The 21,356-nt window shown below is 35.6% G+C and overlaps 1 protein-coding gene across 1 annotated transcript; it reads left to right on the forward strand.

Annotated features, from left to right (window-relative positions):
- Positions 1 to 10,101: 10,101 nt before the first annotated feature.
- ptdss1a (phosphatidylserine synthase 1a) lies at positions 10,102 to 21,336 on the forward strand. The gene is made up of 13 exons (XM_079239978.1): positions 10,102 to 10,335; positions 10,824 to 10,915; positions 11,753 to 11,797; positions 11,903 to 12,027; positions 12,138 to 12,296; positions 12,511 to 12,662; positions 14,259 to 14,400; positions 15,316 to 15,428; positions 15,537 to 15,602; positions 16,087 to 16,186; positions 16,391 to 16,459; positions 19,592 to 19,658; positions 19,842 to 21,336. Exons 1-13 carry the CDS (start codon positions 10,154 to 10,156, stop codon positions 19,934 to 19,936), a joined length of 1,407 nt encoding a protein of 468 aa, XP_079096104.1. The 5' UTR covers positions 10,102 to 10,153; the 3' UTR covers positions 19,937 to 21,336.
- Positions 21,337 to 21,356: the final 20 nt, after the last annotated feature.

The raw sequence follows: 21,356 nt of genomic DNA on the forward strand, positions 1-21,356 counted from the left end.
AAAATTACAGTATTGTTGGTTTTGTGCTGCTGATGTGCATGATGCATGAGAATGTGGTCCTGATGGGGTTAGTTGGTTTTCCTCCTGAAAGGTATTTTGTCTTATAAACATCTGGATATGTTTAATGCGGTCCTCTTGGCTTCCTCAGCTTCTGAGTTTCCACTGTGCCTCTGTGTGTCATGAGGGTGAAATGCAGGCTGTAAATCCCCACGTTGTGCATGTTTGAACAGATGCATGATGTGTTATGAACTTTGCTTCAGGGCTTTGGAATAGATTAGTTGTGAATGTAATTGTCATGTTATTTGTCTGAATTGCGTTAAACTGCTGATCTAGTCAATGTTACTTTTTAATGCATTTGATTTTGTTTTAGATGAAACAAAATACTCCAATGCTTACTGCTGTATTAAATTATATTTGCTTAGAACAAAAGACAACTGAGTTAACTGTAAGATTGGTAATTACAATTAAGTGTTTTGGGGATAATTGGAATAATAATATTATTCTCTATGGCTCATACTGCTCAAAAATTACTGATTTGTCATTCTTATCTTACCACAGGACTACATAAAACTGACTTTTTTTTGTTAAGAAGAAACAAAGGCATAAAAACATAATATATTAAGAAATTTTTTTTAAAAAAGGAGTTTTCATCTTGAAAACATTTAACATCTAACTCTTAACATTTAATTCTTTGTTATGAACATTCAGTGTAATTATTGAGATGTTTTGGACTTATAATTTAAATATGAGCACATATTTTAGCCATAATTCTCATGCTTCTACTATAATGTCCAATTTTATCTGCATGTTCTGCTTGTTGTTTGTTTAAAAAAAAAAAAAGCCTCAGAAGATAAGATGTCAGCATTAAAATGGTGTGAAGATGTTGTTTAAAAGAAGAACTGACAGTATTTCCTTGTGCAACTTACATGCTAAGCCGAGTAGAACTATTCCTGTTGTGCCAAATGTAGTGTTTCATTTTAGAGTATCTTATCATACTATCTTTTTCATTGCAGCTGTGATGTCCTGAAGAAGAACAAAAAGTGGATGAAATAAGAGTCGAGCGTTGGAGCACAAACATTTTGGCTAAAACACATCAAAGGTTTTTATGATGATGCAGTTTGAATAAATTAAAACTGACATGATAAAACTGTCACAATGGTACGTCAGAGGTCTGTACATTTGTTTTAATGAATTAGCCATGTGTTTAATTTGTAGATTTGGTTTACAGAATGAAAAAAAAATAGCAGGCCAAACCAGACATTGTTGTATTGTATTTCTTTTGTCACCTGTCCTGAGTTATGACAGATTTGTACAGCTGAATAAAAGGTTTTAAACATATTGTTGTGTTTTACTTAATTTATCTTGATTAATCACTGACTAAATAACTTTTTAAAAAAAACAAAAACATATTTATTCCATATAAAAATTGCCCAGTGAAGCTTTTTGCATGACAAACTCTCGATGCGTGAATGTAGCTGAAACATAGTTGCAGATATTTCCACTGGTAACTGAATGTGAAAAACCACACACGACCCTTTGCAAATAAACAGATACTGCTGCACAATGTGACCCACCACTAGCATTACACAAAGGTGTACAAGGGTGTAGGAAGATGAGGAGTGGTTTTGCATTCATATCTGGCTCTGTCACATTAACCACAGTTCTTGTGTTCACAGTCCAATTCAAACATCAGACGCATACCACAGTCTGCTTCAATATAGACAACAAACAAAGCACCACACTTAATGTACAGAAGGCCTAAAATCTTCCATTGAAGTATGTGTCTGTCGTTAAGCATATAGTTCTACTCTTTTATATACAAACAGCTCCTGATCTTCTGTGCACCATTCATTTTCAGCTTCAGCAGGAAGTCTCGCTGCAGTTTGATCATGATGATTTTGCACGTTTCTCTTTGTAGAACCAGAAGCAGAGGACTGCAGAGAGGAACACCTCAAGCCCCAACACACACAGCTCCAGCACTTCCATCTGTCAGAGAAAAAAATACCATTAAATATACATAAATACATTAAATCTTTTCCAAATAAGTGCTTTCTCTGAACAAGGGGCATTGAAACTTTTGCATTTGTCTTATTCTTTCTTACCCAGAAGTACTCCTTACGTTCCTGGGCCCAGGCCAGGTCCATGCTTATCAGACAAGCTGCAACTACAGCTAAAATGATGCAGCTGCAGTTAATGCCAAGAGACACCTGGGACAAAAATCATAGCCTCATTTGTCAGCTCATAATCCCCATTTATAACTTAAAAATTTTTCAGGGTGTTTGCTGAGTTTCACTCACGGTTAATAATGCCGGATATTTGAACAACAGGTTAGAAACCAGTCCAGCAATTATGTACTGTAAAGAAGAAGAATGCCCCTTAGATGACCTTTTACCTTTTTAGAGCAGGCTTTTTTTGTTATTTAATTCTTATTTTAGTAGAGACTTACAAGCACTCCAGTCAGTTGTGAGACTCTGAACAAATTAAGGAAGGAGTGTTGGATCTCTTGGGAAACGGCGAAAACAATTCCCACTCCAACACTGAGGAAGCCACTCATCAACTGCAGAGACTGACAGAGGGCAAGAAACATTTTATCAAACACTCAATCAAATAATTAAGCTGTTTTGAAACCTCACTAAATTCAATCTCTTTGCAGATCATATTTGAAATGATCCTTTTTCAGTAAAAATAGTAGTCGGATCAGTTTGAAGTAAGAGTTTTCCAGCTTATCAGAAGAGCAATTCTTTGACAAATTTCCTAATACTATAAATACAAATAGATCACACCAGGTTAATTTAAATTTAACATTAATAACATCAGCAATATATCATTCAAACAATGACAATATTCTCAAAGATTCAAGGAGTCCTTGAATCCTTAAATGATGCAGATGCAGCAATGAAGTATCTTTTCTGGTTAAATTGGTCTTTCAGTTACAGAAAAGTTATTTCAGTTCTTAAAAAAATCTTAATTAAAATATTGGCTAAATGTGCAAAACCTGCAAGAGTGAAGAAAAGAAAGAAATGGCTAGTATTTCTATCAAGCAGATATAAATTAGTAACAAAATACATTTTACGCCTTTAAACAGCACTTGTAAACATTCACATGTATACAAGATGTACTTCACTGTGGACTCTTGCACCATATTTCAATGAAAAGTACCTATAACTTAAAAACTCCCAGGATTTTTTTTTTTTACAAGCAACTTCAAAAGTATTTCAATCAGAAATCCTAAAGTTTACAGTACAGGGCAGATTTGCAGAGGAACAACCTACTCTGAAGAAAAAAAAATGTAATTAACTGTAATACCTCCAAATCCATTAGTTATGCATTTCTACAGCTGGTGCATGTTTTTTATTTGTGCCATAATGAAGCAGCCAGAGATTTACTTTTTATTGATCTGATTAAATTTGATACGAAGATCACTGCTGCCTTCTGTGTCTGCCCCCACAGAAAATAGACCAGCAGAATGAGGAAGTTTGTTTCTGCTAAATTTACTCAGACACTTAGTGTCACATTTTTGTACAAATTATAGATGGTTAGATATGAGCCTTTAAATATACTTGCCATGAAATACTTACCATATAACGTTTTGCCCTTGTGGTTGAAGCTCTCTCTTGTTTATTCTCGAACTTACCAGACAATCAGAAACTTTTGCACCTTGTCTTTGAGTTTCAATGTCTTTTTCAAACACTGAATAATCTTTTTGAAATTCGACATAAATATGACATACATAACGATCTGACTGAAACAGAAAGGACTAAATTAAATTTAGGTTTATGGAATAAAAAAAATCATGCAACAGCCCTAATTGATATATAAATCCCAAGATGATGAGCAATCAAAATAAGCAACCTGACAGTCGTTATGCGAACAATCATCACTCAGAGCTCTGCACTGGAGAGGAAGAGATGGCAACAAAAATGTATTCTGTTTTCAGCTAAAGGAAAAACAAACAAACAAAAAAACAATATGAGAGGATGTTCAATATTAACTCAAAGTTGTGTCCGTTGTCAAAAAAAAATCAGAGACTGTGGCCAATAACAAGACATCATCAGCCCTGATAAAGAATTGATGTGTTACTTATTTGTTGCATTTATTGAAAATACTGAATTAATTAGAATTTATAAACATTTTATCTGTTATTTACTTGCCTCTTTATTTCTTTAAAAATAAATTATAGAAGAAGGGCTCATGGTCTTCCATTAGTCAGATTTCACCAATTATGTCTCAATCTTTCTTATTTTAGACATGAATTATATGTATGACTAATAACATTTTTCTACTGAAAATAAAAAAATTCACTTTTACATCTTTAGCCTATCAAGTATCTACCTTTTTTTTGTTAACATCTGTTGTGATGAAACTTTTTTAACTATCATATTTTATTTGAAAAATGATGGAAACAAATTTGATGCCTAGTCTTGTTGCCTCACAACAAGAAGATTGTGTGGCTCCACACTAAGGAACCTGCCTTTCTTCAGCTGTCCAAAGACATGCATGTTGCATTAACTGGGCTTCATCCAGAGTGTGAGTGACTCCTACCAACACAAGCTCACAAGTATTCCATTTTAAAGAATTCACCAAATAAACATTTATATGCATGTAAAGTAGGAGCTAAAATTTACAGTTGTCACAAAAAATTAAATCAAAATAATAGAATTGAGGTTAAAAAAAACAAAAAAACAAATAATGTGAGTTTATGATAATTGTGCACATTTGTATTAACAGCATTATGTGAAACCTTAGTTTTCATGCTCAGCAGATGTACCACAAAGCCACGAAGAAGAACTTCCTGTTGCTGATGCCCAGAGGTGCAAAATAAGTCTTTTCTAATCTTGCTCTAAAAACTTGCATGCTACTGTATTTTTTAATTTTTCCTTTTTTAAAAAACTGAACAACTTCTTTTTCTTCTGTGTACTTGGAAAATACAGTGAAACACTCAACCCTTTATTTGTACATATTTGTACATCTCATTTCATTTGCAAAATGCCTCTGCAGGCTAGTACATCATAGAACACAATGAGTTCTCCACACCAATCATCAAAGACCAAGCTACATCCCAGTTCATTTAAATTGGTTTAATTGGTTGGTTTTCAACATAAAAAGTAGAAAATAAATGTTAGTACTGATCAATTACTGCTGCATGAATTTTGTTATTTCAGAATAATTATCCACATGTCAAAGTCTTTTAATACCCTCTAATATTGCAATGGCATTCTTTTCTGTGGCTGAAATTATATATTTCACAAGGAGTGCCCAATAAAGGGTTAATAAAATACTTATCTGGTCATCATAATGCACTACTGTATTTAATCTAATGTTAAAGACCTCTGACACTTAAGACCCTCTGACATTTTGGAAATCTAAAATTCTTTATTATGGCTTGAACTGTACACTGATTAAGAAGGAAATAAACTGACTATAACCTGTTTGGTAAATCCTGAGCAGTTTTAACTCTCTTACCCCCAACACAGCTGGCTGTTTCTGCAGAAGGTTGTGCAGTGACTTTTTTGGACCTGGCACCATTTCTGTGGCCTGGTAACACTTGATCAGATTTGGTGGGGGAGGCGGCTCTCTCCGGCCAACTGCTGGGGTCTCCTCATCATCTTGGATGTCCATGTCAACAAGGGCGCAGGCCATGATGATTTTCTGATCTAAAGGGACAATGTTTTGATTATTTATATCTTTAATAGTTTCTCTGCTGTAGTTTTGACAAGTAGTCATTATTGCAGTGGTCTTAAAATGTTCACATATTCCCTCACAAACAGAAATCCATGTACATTGTAGTGAAAACACATGTGACCATCCTGTCACAAATTGTGAGAAATATTTTAGTTTTTATGTAAATTTTAGGCATTTTTTTTTATCATCAGTGTTTATTGTCTTTTTGACATATGTGGTTGATGTTATTATTTACATAGTGTTTTTTATGTTGATCCTGAAAAGAATTTAGCTTCTCCTTCAGAACAAAGTGCAAAGTGATGCCCAAAATAATCGAACACCTTTAAAATGAAAGATTCAGACTTTGACATGGGTTTATACATTTAGATATCTAATCACGGATGATATTGCAAAATTATAAATTGCATATTTTACTTTTGTAAATAACGTAACATTAGATAGAAAAGTACCACTTTTATTTTCCGATAGGTTTAACATCACGATGCAAAATAGTGAAAACAAAAGCGCTCTAATCCACAAAAAGTTTGTAGAACATTGCTGTTTTATGCAAGCTTCACCAGTGGAGCACTGTTAAATACATATTGTGTCTCAGAAAACGTATCTTAGTCTAATTGAAAGAAGATTTTAGATTAGACATCTTACCACGTTTGGCTTGAGCAGTATCTTTTTCACTCTCTGTATCTGCCTCAAACAAAAGTCTTGCTCTTCAGGCATGATCTCCACTTCCCTGTAAACGCTGGTGGATGTGGTCGTCACACATTTTAACTTCCTCCCTCTGAAGGACGCCTCTACAATAATGTTATTTTACAACTCATTAGCTAAATCTACTTTTTTTTTTTCAATTATACTTCTTATTTCATGGCAATTTTATGTCTTTCTGAGACTGTAATTTTTTTCCCTACAAATAGGATAAAAACAAATTACTGGTTTTAAAATTTGGCCAAGTTTGCATTGCAACTTGTGGGTGTGAGATAAGGAGGTTGGTGTGAGGGTGGGCTAAATACAGTCAGTGACAGAAAAGAACGAGCAAACCAGATCATTTCCTCGCAGAAGCCGTTTTACAAAAAGGAAAATTTCAGGTCTTAGTCGAGCAAAAAAAGGTTAAAAAGGTATAAAAAGGTTTGCTGAAAACAACAAAAGTTGATTGCCAGCTGTTACAAAAACTGCCTAACACTTTTTTTCATTTACTTCACAGGAGAATGAGGAAGACATTTAAGTGTAATGAATCAATAATCATCACCATTCCCATTGGAAGTCTCAAGGATGTTCGGGGTGCTCAGCTAATGCCAGAAAACTTCCACTGCGTGTTCAAAGATAACTACAAAGTCTTTGTCATTAAGGGGAAGCCCAAACCTGTTGGCGTAAGTGCAACACTACTCTGTTTTAAGCAGGTGTAATGAATGCATCTTCTCAATCATTTTACATATTGTTTTGTCTTAGATTTGCACACAAAAATGAAAACATAGTTTGCAAAGCTCTCTTTTTGTGTTATTTTTGTCATTTTCTCTCCCTACTTATTAGGCTGCCCAAGTCACTGCTGGTATCTTTCTCCTTGCTCTTGGTCTGTTTTCGAAGGACTTCCTCATCTACACTTTACCAAGTGTTCTGGTAGATAAAAACATTTATTCATAGTCAGAAAATGAGGAAATCATTATGTTTGTATAAAATAACCAAATCTATTATTTCTCTAGTTTGTGATCTCTGGTATGTTGTCGTATGCTGCAGGGAAATATCCTAACATGCATGTGGTAAGTCCTCACATGTATGATGAAAAATTTGTTTGCACAGGAAAACTCCATCAAATGTCCAAAAAGTCTAATTTTGAAGAAAACATCTGATTCTTCTGTAATGATTTGACCCAAAAAGTGATAATATGTTTTAAATAATGTATTGTGTTTAATTTTGTTTGTGTCACTACAACTTGAGGCATACTGAATTATTTATTAAATTCTGATTGAATTTATTTTAGGAGGAAATAATCATGCAATACAGATCAGGATATATTACTTTGTATCATTCATTTTCCTTACATGGCAACATTGTGTCATTTAGTCTCAATGCAATGCTATAGTTTGCCATCTGCACTTCCTCAAGACCTGGTCTTTGTACATTTTGTATGATGCTCTTTTGTTTCTCTTTCCTACTTAGGCAAAACTGTCCTTCTCCATGAACATTGTCAGCTTCTTTTGGTCACTTGCAGCATTTTGTTTGTGCATATTCCAGTTTACGAACACAAACAAGGTATATTACAATACGTTAATCTATTACCTCTTCTACATAACAGTTCTTTTTGTACATTAATTTCTCTGTTCATTTTATAGGTGATTATTGGAATTCAAGGATTGATTATAGCTTTGACTTTTGTCGAAAATATCATTGCACTATTTCTGATCTACTGGCTGAGTAAAGCTGTGTGCAGAGAACATTTCAACACTTTGGTATGTTGGTAATTTCTTTATGCATACTAAAACTACACTTAAAAACTGTAAGTCAATGATAACACTCATGATCATCCTTAAATAATAAAATGTTTTCTTGTTCTGCAGCCCACCATACTGCTGAAAGAGACTGATGCAAACCAGTGATCAACGAACATGTACGCAGTATAGCATGAAAACATTGTTTCTTCAATATAGAAAATTGATGTTTTTTTATGCAGGAATGCTTGGAAAAATGCAAATAGCAGCTTCTATCTTAAATGTATCTATGCCAAAATATAAATGGCATGTTACTTTTGTACATGCACCTCTTAATAATTCCTTTTAAAAAGGATCTTTTTTTTATTTTTAAATTCCTTTTTTAATTTAAAAAAAAAAAAAAAAAAGTATCTTCAATATACGTACCGTTAGCTACGACTGACTCTGCACCAGTTTGATTAAGTCTCACATTTTAGATTCAAAAACCTTTAGAATAGTTTTCACTTTGGTTGCAAATAATGTAAAGGAGCACAATGAATCCCTATTGTTTTTTTCTAGGGCTTTTTTGTTTGTTTTCTACTTTGGCTACTAATTTAAACTAGGTACATTTTTAAAAATGAATTTTCTATCACGATTGCGATGAAATTAAACAAATAAAAGCTGTATATGTTAGCATTTAACCAGATAATAATATCATAGAAAGTTTCAACATTCCATGTATTGACTTTTACTGAAAAGTTCATTTATAATGGATTTGTTTCACAACTTTAAAATGTTACGTATATATGTAAGATAAGTTGTAAAGGGTATGTATTTCTATGTATGTACATATTTTTCTTTTGTTCGTTCAAAATAAAAAAAAAAAATTAACTAATCTTGTAATCTGTGTAACAGATAAAACAGTACCACTTTTGTAACTATAGATTAATATTTGTCATTTGAAAAGTAAAATTAAATAAAGCAATGTTTTGAAAAAGGTTTTATGTTTTGCCCTCTTTTTGAGCCAAAAAGTTCCCTCTTATTACATCCACTTACAATGTCAAAGAATAACTAATGATTATGCTAATTTTTTGTTTTCTAAATATTTCTTATGCTATCAAACATACTTTTTTTTTTTTTTTTTACATGCCCAAACTAAAACTGGATATTTTAGACATTTGATAAACACTTTCCACTACTGTTTGGCCTTAATTTTACACTGTGTCACACTGCATCAAGAAGTTTAGGTAAGTATTTAAAAAAAAAAAAAAAAAAATGTTGTTGAGTAAGACTGTGTCTTTCAAAGATATTGCAGTCATATTGGAGGGGGGACTAAATACGTCGAAACTAAAAACGAAAAAAAAAAAATCCTTGTAATTAATCTGAATCTGCTCGCTATTAAAACAAGTGTAAATCATCACTGAATGACGTTCCGCTTGTTGACTTGGATCTTTGCAAAGCCACGTGTTTAGCCACGAGTGGCCACTGGAGGGACACAAATACAACTCAAGTAAAAAAATTTACAACTCAGTGGAAACTATGGCGTCTTCTCGGAAATTGACATTGTGAAGCTTTATTTTATCATTTGTTTTCCTAAGCAGATACTGGTGAAAGGTTTTGTATTTGGAAACACAACAACAAACTTAAAAAAAACTACCCCTTTATTTCTAGTCTATCAAACTTGTATGTTAATCACTTGTTTTTAAATTATCTTTTTTGTGCTTTAGTTAAAACACTTCGCATGGGCTTGCTGTTGAAAGGTAACTTGTTTGTGGTTTAAAGACTCGCAATAAAAAATCAGCACATGACGATAAAGAAAAATTACAAGAGTTGAACTCTTCCGCTTTGTGACCCTCCCAACAAACACAAAGCAATCAAAACTCCGTCTGAACCATTTCCTCGGAACTGGATTCCCTCTTTTAGCACCACGCATTTTCTCCGTACGCTGACAGTAAATTATGTAATTTATATAATTATTCCAGCTGTTTCCCATCTCTGTTGGTGGCTGCTGCTGGTGGAGGGGATCACTTTCTCATGTTTCCACTTTGAGGAGCTTCTGCTGACTGCGTCCAGTTATGGCGTCCGTGTATAGCGGATCCCATACCTTGAGCAAGGATGATGTGAATTACAGGATGCATTTCCGTATGATAAACGAGCAGCAAGTTGAAGATATCACTATAGATTTTTTTTATAAGCCGCATACGATAACGCTGCTGACATGTACAGTGCTCAGTTTGATGTATTTCGCATTTACAAGGTGAGTCGACCACTGCTAGTAATGTTAGCTAGCCCCCGAGGGTTAGCTTAGCTAGGCTAACAGGAGCAGTGATGCTCAGGCAGGTATGCACAGATCTCAGCTAACTAGCTTTACCATCGTTTAGGGGATTTTCTCACTAAGTAACCGGGATAAACATCTTAATCCTTACTGTTATTAAGCGTTTACCGAAGATAACAAAAGAAGTACAGTTTATTTAGCTTGAATCCAGACTCTGGCTACTGTGTTTACATTAGCTAAAACACTAACAGGGAAGCGACTCGTAGATTTACATTTCATTCACCTGATTTAGTAAAATTTTCTTAGGTGTGTAGTTATACTGTAATTGTTAGCATTTTGTTATTTTACATGTGAAGGCATTTGCGGCGCACTGACGTATTTACAGCAGTTTGAGCTATAAATTATACTTACTGGTGTGTTTAATATTTATTTAAAATATTATGGGTTTTTATTTTTCACCCTGTCTGCAGAGATGATGGAAATCCTGACAGCAATGTCTGGATAGGACTGATTCTGGTTATCTCCTTCTTCCTTGTCATCAGTGTTTTGGCATTTCCCAATGGTGAGCACAAAACTTAGAACAAGTGGTGCTATCATATTGAAATAAAAAATTATGCAAAACACACTTTTGTTAAAACATACATAGATTAAAAATTGTAGATAATGTAAATAGATCTATTTATATATATATATATATATATATAAAAAAAACTAAACTTTATCAGTTTGACGAATAATATCTTTGAAGCATATTTGATCGACTATAGGTTAAAATGATTTGCATGACATTATATTGTGTTTTTATTTACTTTTTATACAACCCCAACCTAATTAGAATTGAGGTTGTAAATCATTTTTCATTGTGCTTTGTGCATGGTAACACAACGTGCCACTCACCAACAACCAGCCTCTGGAAATTGAAAAATCTATTTTTTTTTTTCTTTTTTTTCTTAACATTAATCTTGAAGAATGAAAACTGCCAATAAAATGTGTTTGAATAAGCTTTGATTCAAGTCATCCTGATGGTGTTTGACACAGTTATATTGTGAAGCACCTTTGGGATGACAGTCGTCAGTAATTAATGAGCACTTATAAAAAGCTTAGTTGAACTACAAGAAGTATCTCGGTAGGAGAGGAATGAGAGGGAAATAGATCACTGAAGTATAATTTGAATACAGACATAAATCATCATTGTAAGTATGTTCTTTCAGTGTCATATTTGTTCACAATTTTTTATTAGTTATTTTAGCTCCCTTTCTAGGCCATAGGTCTAGTGTCTCCAGACAGAAGGAAGGGAATGATTAGCAGCAGTAGTTGTATGTGATTCTTTAAAATAATTATTTGCATTATCACTTGGAGTGATTATATCTATGACAGTGTGCTACTTTATCACATTTAGGTCCATTCACTAGACCACATCCAGCAATATGGCGAATAGTGTTTGGTGAGTTTTTCTTGAAAGTTTTTGAGAGTAAAAAAAAAAAAAAAAAAAAAAGTAATTTTGTTTGGACCTTTTCCCTGCATAATGTTTCATCCTTCTGATTCTAAGGTCTGAGTGTACTCTACTTCCTGTTCCTGGTCTTCATCATCTTCCTCAACTGGCAGCAGGTGAAGCAGCTCATGTATTGGTTGGATCCAAACCTGCGCTATGCCAAGAGGGAGGCAGACATAATGGTGAATGATGCTGGCATACAGTGAAGATCATGATATTCAAGTACCAGTTGTGCTCACTGTCAGGGGATTATCAATCATGATAATGAGGCTCTCTGCTCTGCTGCCTGCAGGAATATGCTGTGAACTGCCACGTCATCACCTGGGAGAGAATCCTGAGCCATTTTGACATTTTTGCATTCAGCCATTTCTGGGGTTGGGGTATGAAGGCTCTCCTCATTCGAAGCTATGGCTTGTGCTGGACCATCAGTATTACCTGGGAGCTTACAGAGGTAGAGACCAAAGCAAACTTGTTAATGCTTTTAGCATCCTGCTTGCTTGCCTTCTTGTCCTGCCTCTGATGACCATTGCCGATCACATATTTTTTTGATCTGGTGGAAATTAATGTCTTTTAGCTTCTCTCATTAAGTTTACATAACATATTAGGTAGAAGTGTTGGAGTTATTGTGTGGACGCTAATCACATTTTGTTTTTCTGTACCAAAAGCTGTTCTTCATGCATCTGTTGCCTAACTTTGCTGAGTGCTGGTGGGACCAAGTGATTCTGGATATTCTGCTGTGTAATGGAGGTGGAATCTGGCTTGGCATGACTGTCTGTCGCTTTTTGGAGATGAGGACGTACCACTGGGCCAGTATTAAGTATGACTTCATTTTTTGACCACTGTGTTTGGAAATGTTGTCCTACTAACTACTAGCTCATGATAGATGGTGGGATCCAGAACTGGTTTGTGGAATGCCAATCCTGCTTTTTGGGACATGATTATTTTGCAGCCCATTACTCCTGGATGATATGCTGCTGCTGTATAATGGCATTTAGCTGCATGTGCATTGTACAGCAGTGAGTCGTGGTCCCCTGATGATAGCTTGTATTTAAATGTCACAAACAACTTTTAAAAAGCAGGGATCATGAATGCTTCATATATAGACTACATTTGATGCCAGTGAATAAACTGACTATACTTTCTGTTGCAAAGTAACATTACTGCATACTTTCTGTTGTGGTGGTGTGAGATCTGATGAAAAGGTGCCAGTTGTTAACTTTCAATTGATTGTTGAAAGTGTAAGCCATCCATCCAAATGGCTGCAATTGTAAATGAATTTATATATTAGGAATTACAAAGCACTGACATATTAGTCTTATTTGCCTAGTGGAGAATTTACTAAGTCGATCCTTTTGCTAAGATATATATTTTCTATTGTTTAAATACAAGCAGCTTTCCATGTGGGAGTAGCAGCTGACTACCTTGCTACACCAGGATCAACACATGATGACTATATAATGCTCAGCTGCTATATGACATTTCAAGAAAGGAACAGTTGGGCTAAAACCACCCAATAAATGAACTGAAATGATGAAAATGGTTCCTTCATAAACATAAGTATAATTCTGTGTATAATAAAGATATGTACTTTCCTTGAAAATCTGTTATTGTCATTAAATTTTCATACTGATGATGGCAGTGGCAGAAAGAGTTGTGTGCTGGCTGTCTGTAGAAAATGGTTCAGGTTGGTGGAAGATAAGCAACCTAACATAGAAAAGCAGCCGCATGCTGATGAACCAGTAATAGCACGCCGTCGGCCGCTTTAGCTCAGTGTAACTGTAACGAAAAAAACTATCCGGCTGTTCCTTTGAGTGTAAAAATACTTTATTTTGGAAGCCGGATTTATTCATTTTGCAGCAATCTAATATAAATAAGTGACAATGCAAACATTACGTTCTTAGTGGTTTCTAGTTCGAGCATTGGTTAGGAAGGTTTGAACAAGGGCTTCTCCCATCTGTGCAGACTCTACATGTTCTCCCCTGATATGCATGGTTTCTCTCTGGAACATGCATCTTAGATTTAATTGGTCACTCCCTAGCAATGAGTGTAAGAGTAAGCTGTTGTTCATCTCTATATTTTGGTCCTACAATGGACTATTGTCAAGTCCAGGAAGTACCCTTTCACTCGCCTGCCATTTGCTGAGATAAGCTCAAGCCCCCCTGCAACCCTGAATTGAATTAAGTGGTATTGAAAATGAATGAATGAATTTTGTTAGTAACATTATTTATATGTTGAAGCAAACAATCCACATTTAAACATAAAAACTGCTCTGTAGATCATGATAACTTCAGCTTTTATTTTAGTTTTCTTACATTATTTATATTAATTCATAATATATTTTCTTTTATGTGCACAATACTCACCATGAATCCACCTGCAGCCTTTGTAATCATTGTTTTCTGCTTCCAACTAGGGACATCCACACGACTACAGGGAAGCTCAAACGAGCTGTGTTGCAGTTCACTCCTGCAAGCTGGACTTACGTGCGCTGGCTTGACCCAAAGTCTTCCTTGCAGAGAGTGACGGGTGTCTATTTGTTCATGATCATATGGCAGGTGGGTCAGTGAGAAATCCTCTCTTGCCATGATACGGTGACTAAGTGCTGAATAGAAGGAGATCATCCTGTGGTCGGTGTGCTAAGTCTTGACTAATCTAATTAGCTTCTCTGTTGCTGAAATCTAAAGCCATGTGGATCAGTTTAATGCACCGTTGTCCTGCTGTTTGCATATTAACGATTAGTCCCTGAGTGTGACTGTCTGGGTTACTTGGGAGCAATTTGTGGTAATGTTAAAACCATGGATGGAGAACTTGAGTATGTTCCACTTGCAACACCAGAGTCAACATGGCTGCCAAAACGTCATGCTACAGGCTGACATGAAATATTGCAGTTTCCATATTTCTATTAGCAACGTTACTTCCCTGCCAAAATGTAGTGCAACTTTGTGGAAACAGGGTTTTTTTTTTAACAGGATAGTTAAAAATGAAAGAATTTTTTCCATTTTCTTTCTTTCTTCTATATACAGTGACTTAGAATTTGAAACTTAAAAATCTTCTCTGGAGTAGATTATCTGTTCATCACAAGCTACCATGTTGATCTGACCAGGTTAAAAGAGAGCCCTCTTCACATTGCAAACTCTTTATGCACAATATACATGGCTCACTCATTAAACACTATTCTTCATATAAGGGAAGGAAGGTTCGTAGTGAAATTTAAGTTCCTCTAATTTATACACAATCTGTATAACTGGATTGTGAGTTTAACCTCTTCAGAGGCTGATGAGCATCAAAAACTATGGTCCTCAGAAAATCTCCTTTATTTCTACCATGATGGAATACTTTAAATATGCAAAATAAATCTCAGACTTTAGATCCCTGCTCTTAAAACAGACCAGGAGAGTGAGTCAAAAAGCATTTTAATATAATAAATGTGTCATTAATTCAGTCTTTCTCTGTTTTTTTCCCCCATACAGCTAACAGAGTTGAACACTTTCTTCCTCAAACACATTTTCGTCTTCCCTGCTAGTCACGCTCTGAGCTGGTGCCGGATCTTGTTCATTGGTATCATCACAGCTCCAACAGTGAGGTATACTCACAAATGTTCTTTGTTTTAACAGTTTTAGGTTTTGGGTGAGAAACTAAACTTGAACTGCTGGTGAAATTTGCTAATGTGTGAACTTTGTATCTGTTCCAGGCAGTATTACGCCTACCTTACAGATACACAGTGTAAGCGAGTTGGGACACAGTGCTGGGTGTTTGGGTGAGAAAAACTTATTGTAAATCTGAGTACAGTTTGTTACAAATAACATGTTCCTTCCCTGTACATGGACTGAAAAAGGATTATACTATTCTAAAAAATGACTTTTACTGACTTTTATTTCTATAAATGACTTATTTGTATAAAAAAATAGTGTTGTAACTGACAGCCAGAGGCAGTTTGTGGAAGTGATGTTAGCCATCATGAATGCTGAGTAATCTGCATTATCAGGAGGTGTCAGGTGTCCAGGCTTTCCACTTCCTCTTGTAAGATCTAAACTTTTAGCTGATTTACATCAGTAATGTTATTATCCAGAAAGTAATTTATTTTTCTGAGCCTTTGTAAATGGGCTGCATTCATTCTACTTTCAGCTACAGATTAAAAAGCAGAGATATTTATCTTGAGCCTTGTTTTTCTGTATTGGTTTTTCTGTATTGGTGGGTCAAAGGTTTCAGCAGAATAAATATTTTTCTCCTCTTGTTTGCAGTGCAATAGCCTTTCTGGAGGCCTTAGCCTGCATTAAGTTTGGACAGGACTTGTTCTCAAAAACACAGATCCTCTACGTGATCCTCTGGCTGTTGTGTTTGGTAAGATCCCGATCACAGACTTTTTCTTTGTCAGAATGAATAACAGCACTCTCCTGGAAATGAATGAATGAATGAATGAATTGTTTGATAACTGCTACAAGACAACAGTTCTTCATGTCGGAAACTTTTCCTGCTGCAAGTTGTGGATTATTGATTTGCCATGAGTCACTCAACAATCTCCTTTTACCTTTGTTCTGTTTTCAGGCCTTCATTACATTCCTTTGTCTGTATGGAATGGTTTGGTATGCAGAGACATATGGACCGCGGGACAAGGTGCGTTTATTGCTTTAGCTTACAAGAATGTTTTTTCCATCAAACTGCTGCAGACCAGAGGCATGTACTAAGAAGGGTTTGTGGCTTAGTAAGGAAGTCAAGGTTTAGTTTGCAGTTTTCACTGCCACAAAAGTGGTTAATTTCTTTCCGCCATGGTAATATGTAATATTCTATCACATTGTAAGGTATCATACAGTACAGTTCAACTTGTCACAGTTCTTTGTTTTCTACTGGAGACAACGTCCCTTCAACACCAATGAGATCGTCTGTTCATCATAGCAGGATATGAGAAGCTGCAGTGACTTAAAGAAAAGACGCTGTTTTGTTTGTTACATTGGCGTAGCGTATACTTCTACACAGAGCAGAGGAGCATAGTGTGTTTTCTACAGAGTTTCAGTATAAGAGGCTTTGGATATTTTTTGTTGGTGGTATTAACAACTGGTTGCTCCTGAGTTCACCTCTGAGGTGAGGGAAAAAAATCAAACATTTATACAAAAAATCAAGTATTTTTTACTATGTTAATAAACATGTTCCTGCATTAGTCATACATACTATAGGTAATCCATTCAAACAACAAAATGTCAGGGATTTATGTTGTAAATTGTGTGCTAGACTCTCAAACAGCGTCATACAACAATGAAATGTTTTGGTGCGTTGTTGGCTGCTGCAGTTGAACCAGATCAGGTTATCTGTCATATGGTGCTACTTTCACTGACAAAACCACACGAGCAAACTGCACTGCGCCATGCAATGGGAAACATGCTGCAAGCCTACTTTGGTGTGCAGCCAGCTACTTTTGAGATAAGGCATCATCAAACGGAAAGAGACCACCAGCTAAACAGTAATTTCCGTAGGAAATTAGTAGAACCAAAAATCGTTTGTGAATAATAAATGCATTTTACTTTATTCAGATCTTTTCTTTTTTCCTGATAAGCACCTCTGACAGAGGTAAATCCTAGGAGAGGCTGCTTTGTCTCAAACAAATTCTTGCATTTCTGTTGTAAAACTAAAACAAATTTCAAGCTTAAGTGTAACACAACTATTGCTTTCTTCTGGGATTTTATTTTTAAATCCATCTGTGTGTCTTTAGGATTATGCAACACCAATTTCAGTGATGTTGGGATTTTGTGTAAATAAAAACAGAACAATGATTTGCAAATCCTTTTTAACCTATATTCCTTTGAATACTCTATAAAGAGATATTTCATGCTCAAACAGATAAACTTCATTTGTTTTTGCTAACATGAACTGATTTAGATAATGGATCATATGTATTTTGCACTTTTACATTGAGTCCACTCCTCATTCATACTTAGTGATGGTAAGCTACTTGTCTAGCCCTGCTGCACACTGATGAAACGCAGCAGCTAATGCATGCCAAAAGCTTCTCTGACCTCCACCAAAACGTTTATCAGCGATACCGACCCCGGAGGTGAACAAGGGTGATGTCTCTTGTCCAAAGACAAGGAAGCAGGATTCAAACTGCCAACTTTTCAGCTTGCTCTACCTCCTAGCCACTGCTGGCCCAACATAATCCAAAAGAACTGGGACAGGTGCTTGAAAAGACTGGGAAAGTTGAGGAACACTGGTGTACTGGTGGTTTGCATAAGGAGCTTGTCCAAACAGTTTAAGAAACTTTTTCTATTGTACAGTTGTAAAGAATACAACGATTTTTGCATCTACGGTTTGTAATATCAAACGATGCAGAGAATTTGGAGAAATCTGTATGTAAGCAGCAAGGCCAAAAAAACCACCAACATTTAGTAGCAGTGACCTTTGATTCTTCAGCTGGTACCTTATTAAAAACCAGCATTTTGTAAAGGATGTTACCTACAGGAAAACCTAAGATAACCATTGTCAGTTAACATCATTTGTCGCTACATCTACATGTGCAACTTAAAAAGCAATATATCAACAACACTCAGGAAGTCTGCTGCATTCTCTGGGCCAAAGCTCACCTGAGATGGACTGACGCAAAGTGGAAAAGTGTTCTGTTATCTGAGAAGTCCACATTCAAGATTGTTGTGGAAAATCATGAACATAGTGTCCTCCCGGTCAAAAATAAAAGGACTATACGTTTTGTTATCATCGAGCATCTGTGATGGTATGGGGCGTATTAATGCCTATGGCATGGGTAACTTGCACAAACATGAAGGCACCATTAATGCTGAAAGGTACATGTGAAGCTCAATTATACAACAACAGAGACCCCAGGCTGTTGACCAATTGAAGTTGTACTTGAAGCAAGAAAGAATTCTGCTTACAAAGCTTAAACAATTAGTGTCTTCAGTACCCAAACACTTCTTCAGTGTTGTTAAAAGGAAAAGGGGATGTAACGCAGTGGTAAACATGCCCCTGTCTCAGCTTTTTTCAAACATCTTTCAGGCATCCTATTCAAAATGAGTGAATATTTGCAAAAAAAAAAAACTTTTAAGTTTAATCAGTTTAAACAAGATCACAAATTTGTATCATATTCAGTTTAATATAGGTTAAAAGCCATTTGCAAATCATTGTTCTGTTTTTTGTACTATGTAGAAATTTGTGGTTTTGATGGGACAATCATATGTAGATATGTGCTTTTACACATATCCACATATGATATGTGCTTTTACATTAAAGCACATATCCAGTCAGGAAACTTGGCCTCACTGGTTTAGCTAGTAAGTTGTACTGTCTTATGATTAAGCTAGGGGGTCTTTAAGCTGAGTGAAAAAAAAAAACAACAAAAAAACACAGAATAAAATTAACTTGTTCCATAATACAGACCCTAGTAATATTTCTCAAAGTATATAGAGACACTAATATTCACACAATCACCTTTTCACGTGTAATCTTCTATAAAAACATTAATAACATGAGAAGTAACTATCTGATAAAAGTGGCAGCCAAGTTTAGTAGACTGGTTCACAGTGGCTTAGCTGACTGTGAACCAGTCTGCTAAGCCATGTTATTTACTTCATGTGTAAATAGCAGAGTGGGTGTTGTTAATAAATATTACCAGTCACGGTATTCCCCCGTCATGGATTCTTATCAGTGTATTGTGTAACTATGGTTCACTTAACTGTTTTATATGATCCCTATTCTGTTAAAGGAATGTGTGTCACGTGTCTTTACCCTGTTTTCCTCTCACAGAGTCTCTCTGAATGCGAGGACAGTAATTACACAGAGTCTCCTGACCATGTGTCAGAAGGATTTAAAGGTACAGTGACTTTACTGTCATTGGCAACTGAAGGGGAACCTCAAAAAAACAAATGTCTATCTTTATCTTTTGTCCTGTAAAAGGCTGACATCTAGTGTTTGAAGTAGTTTCTCACACATACTTTTAAACGTAAATAGTCTAGATGAGTTTTTCTTGTTTGAAAATATGAGCTTTGTGTTTCAGGTGAGATGTATGGCGACAGTGACAGCCCTACAATCAGGCGAAGAGCAAAGGACTCGAGGAAGACAAAGTCCATCAACGGCCTCGAGAGCCAGTAGGAACTGGTACTACAGGCTGCTGAGTGACTCCTAAACTCACTCTGCAAAAGGGGTCAAGCTGCCACCCCTTTCCTGTGTAATTGAAATATACAAAGCCCCCACCTACAGCAGAGGGAGTGCAGAGAGGGAGCAGATGAACAGGTCCAAGAAGTGATAGTTGGAGTGCACACTGGTTCAGACTACAGAGATGCACACTGAAGTTTGAACTGTAGTCAAGGAAGCTCCTGAACCAGTAATCGTAGGTTTCTTTGTGTCTAAAAGAGAGAGCTAGGAAGGGTGTGTGAGAATAAAAACTGCCTATTCTAGATGTGACTGCATGCTCATTGTAGCCGATAACTTGCATTTTATCCTATTATACAGTATCATTGAAAGTTAATGTACATTTGACTGGTTTAAACCAGCCTTAACTCCAGTATGTCGGTTCAATACATTTCAACGTTTGAAGCCATTCTGATGAATTTATAACTTTAATGGGAGCCTGTATGTTTATAGCACATATGTCATTTTTTAATTTAAGTATTTGTCTCTGATCTATTTACATCATAGATGTTCACTATGTCCTGTTTTTAACTTGAATGTGGGCAGGAGTTCATTGCAAGACCGCTTTAGCTTGATAGGATAATCAACAGAGGTTCGCGTTCGACCCATAACAAAGCAAAGCACACAGTTTAAGCACTTTGCAGAATGTTCCCTTGAAAATACTGTACATTTTGTAATGTTTGAGTATTTTGTGAATCATTGTGATCTGGAGTGGCTTTACTTTTCCTGTCCATCTGTGGCTGCTATCATTTATATTTTTATATTTTACTGTACTGATAAAAGAGGGCAATTATTCAAAGTCCTGCATGTGTTTTCCGGTTCTTCCTGTTGGTGTGCAGATGATTATCTTTTCACCTTCTTCTTGCATGATTGTGTCAAATAAAATGTTTAGTAAGGAAATGTTACAACAGTGGTCAAGGAATCTTTAACACCAGAATACAAGTATTGTTGTTTATGTCTTTCAGAGTCATTGTAACAGTTGAATTCACCCCTTGTGCCTGTTTGCATGGAATTAATTTTTATTGCTATCTTTCTCAGTTTGTATTAAGACTAAATTTGAGCTTTTTGTGTTAGATTATCCTGGCTTTGAGTGCTTTGTTGAAGGTTGTTGTCATTTGATCTGCCAGTATCATCTCAGCACTGATATATCCCTCATAATCCTTGACAATCCAGACACTGACCTCTGTGGCACCTGTGCTACAGTCAGGCATTATAAAAATGGTACATTGTCTTTGGATTAAGATATCATTTGCCAAAACCAGTTCTGCTGAAAATGACTTGTGCTGTTGTTTTTCACTGTGAAAAAAAGGCAATGTATTAAAATGTTTTACATTTCCTAGTAAAAATTATTTGGTTCATTGTGCAATGATTTGGGCTCTGT

The sequence above is a fragment of the Telmatherina bonti genome (assembly GCF_933228915.1).
Source record: "Telmatherina bonti genome assembly, chromosome: 5".
Classification (NCBI taxonomy): domain Eukaryota; kingdom Metazoa; phylum Chordata; class Actinopteri; order Atheriniformes; family Telmatherinidae; genus Telmatherina; species Telmatherina bonti.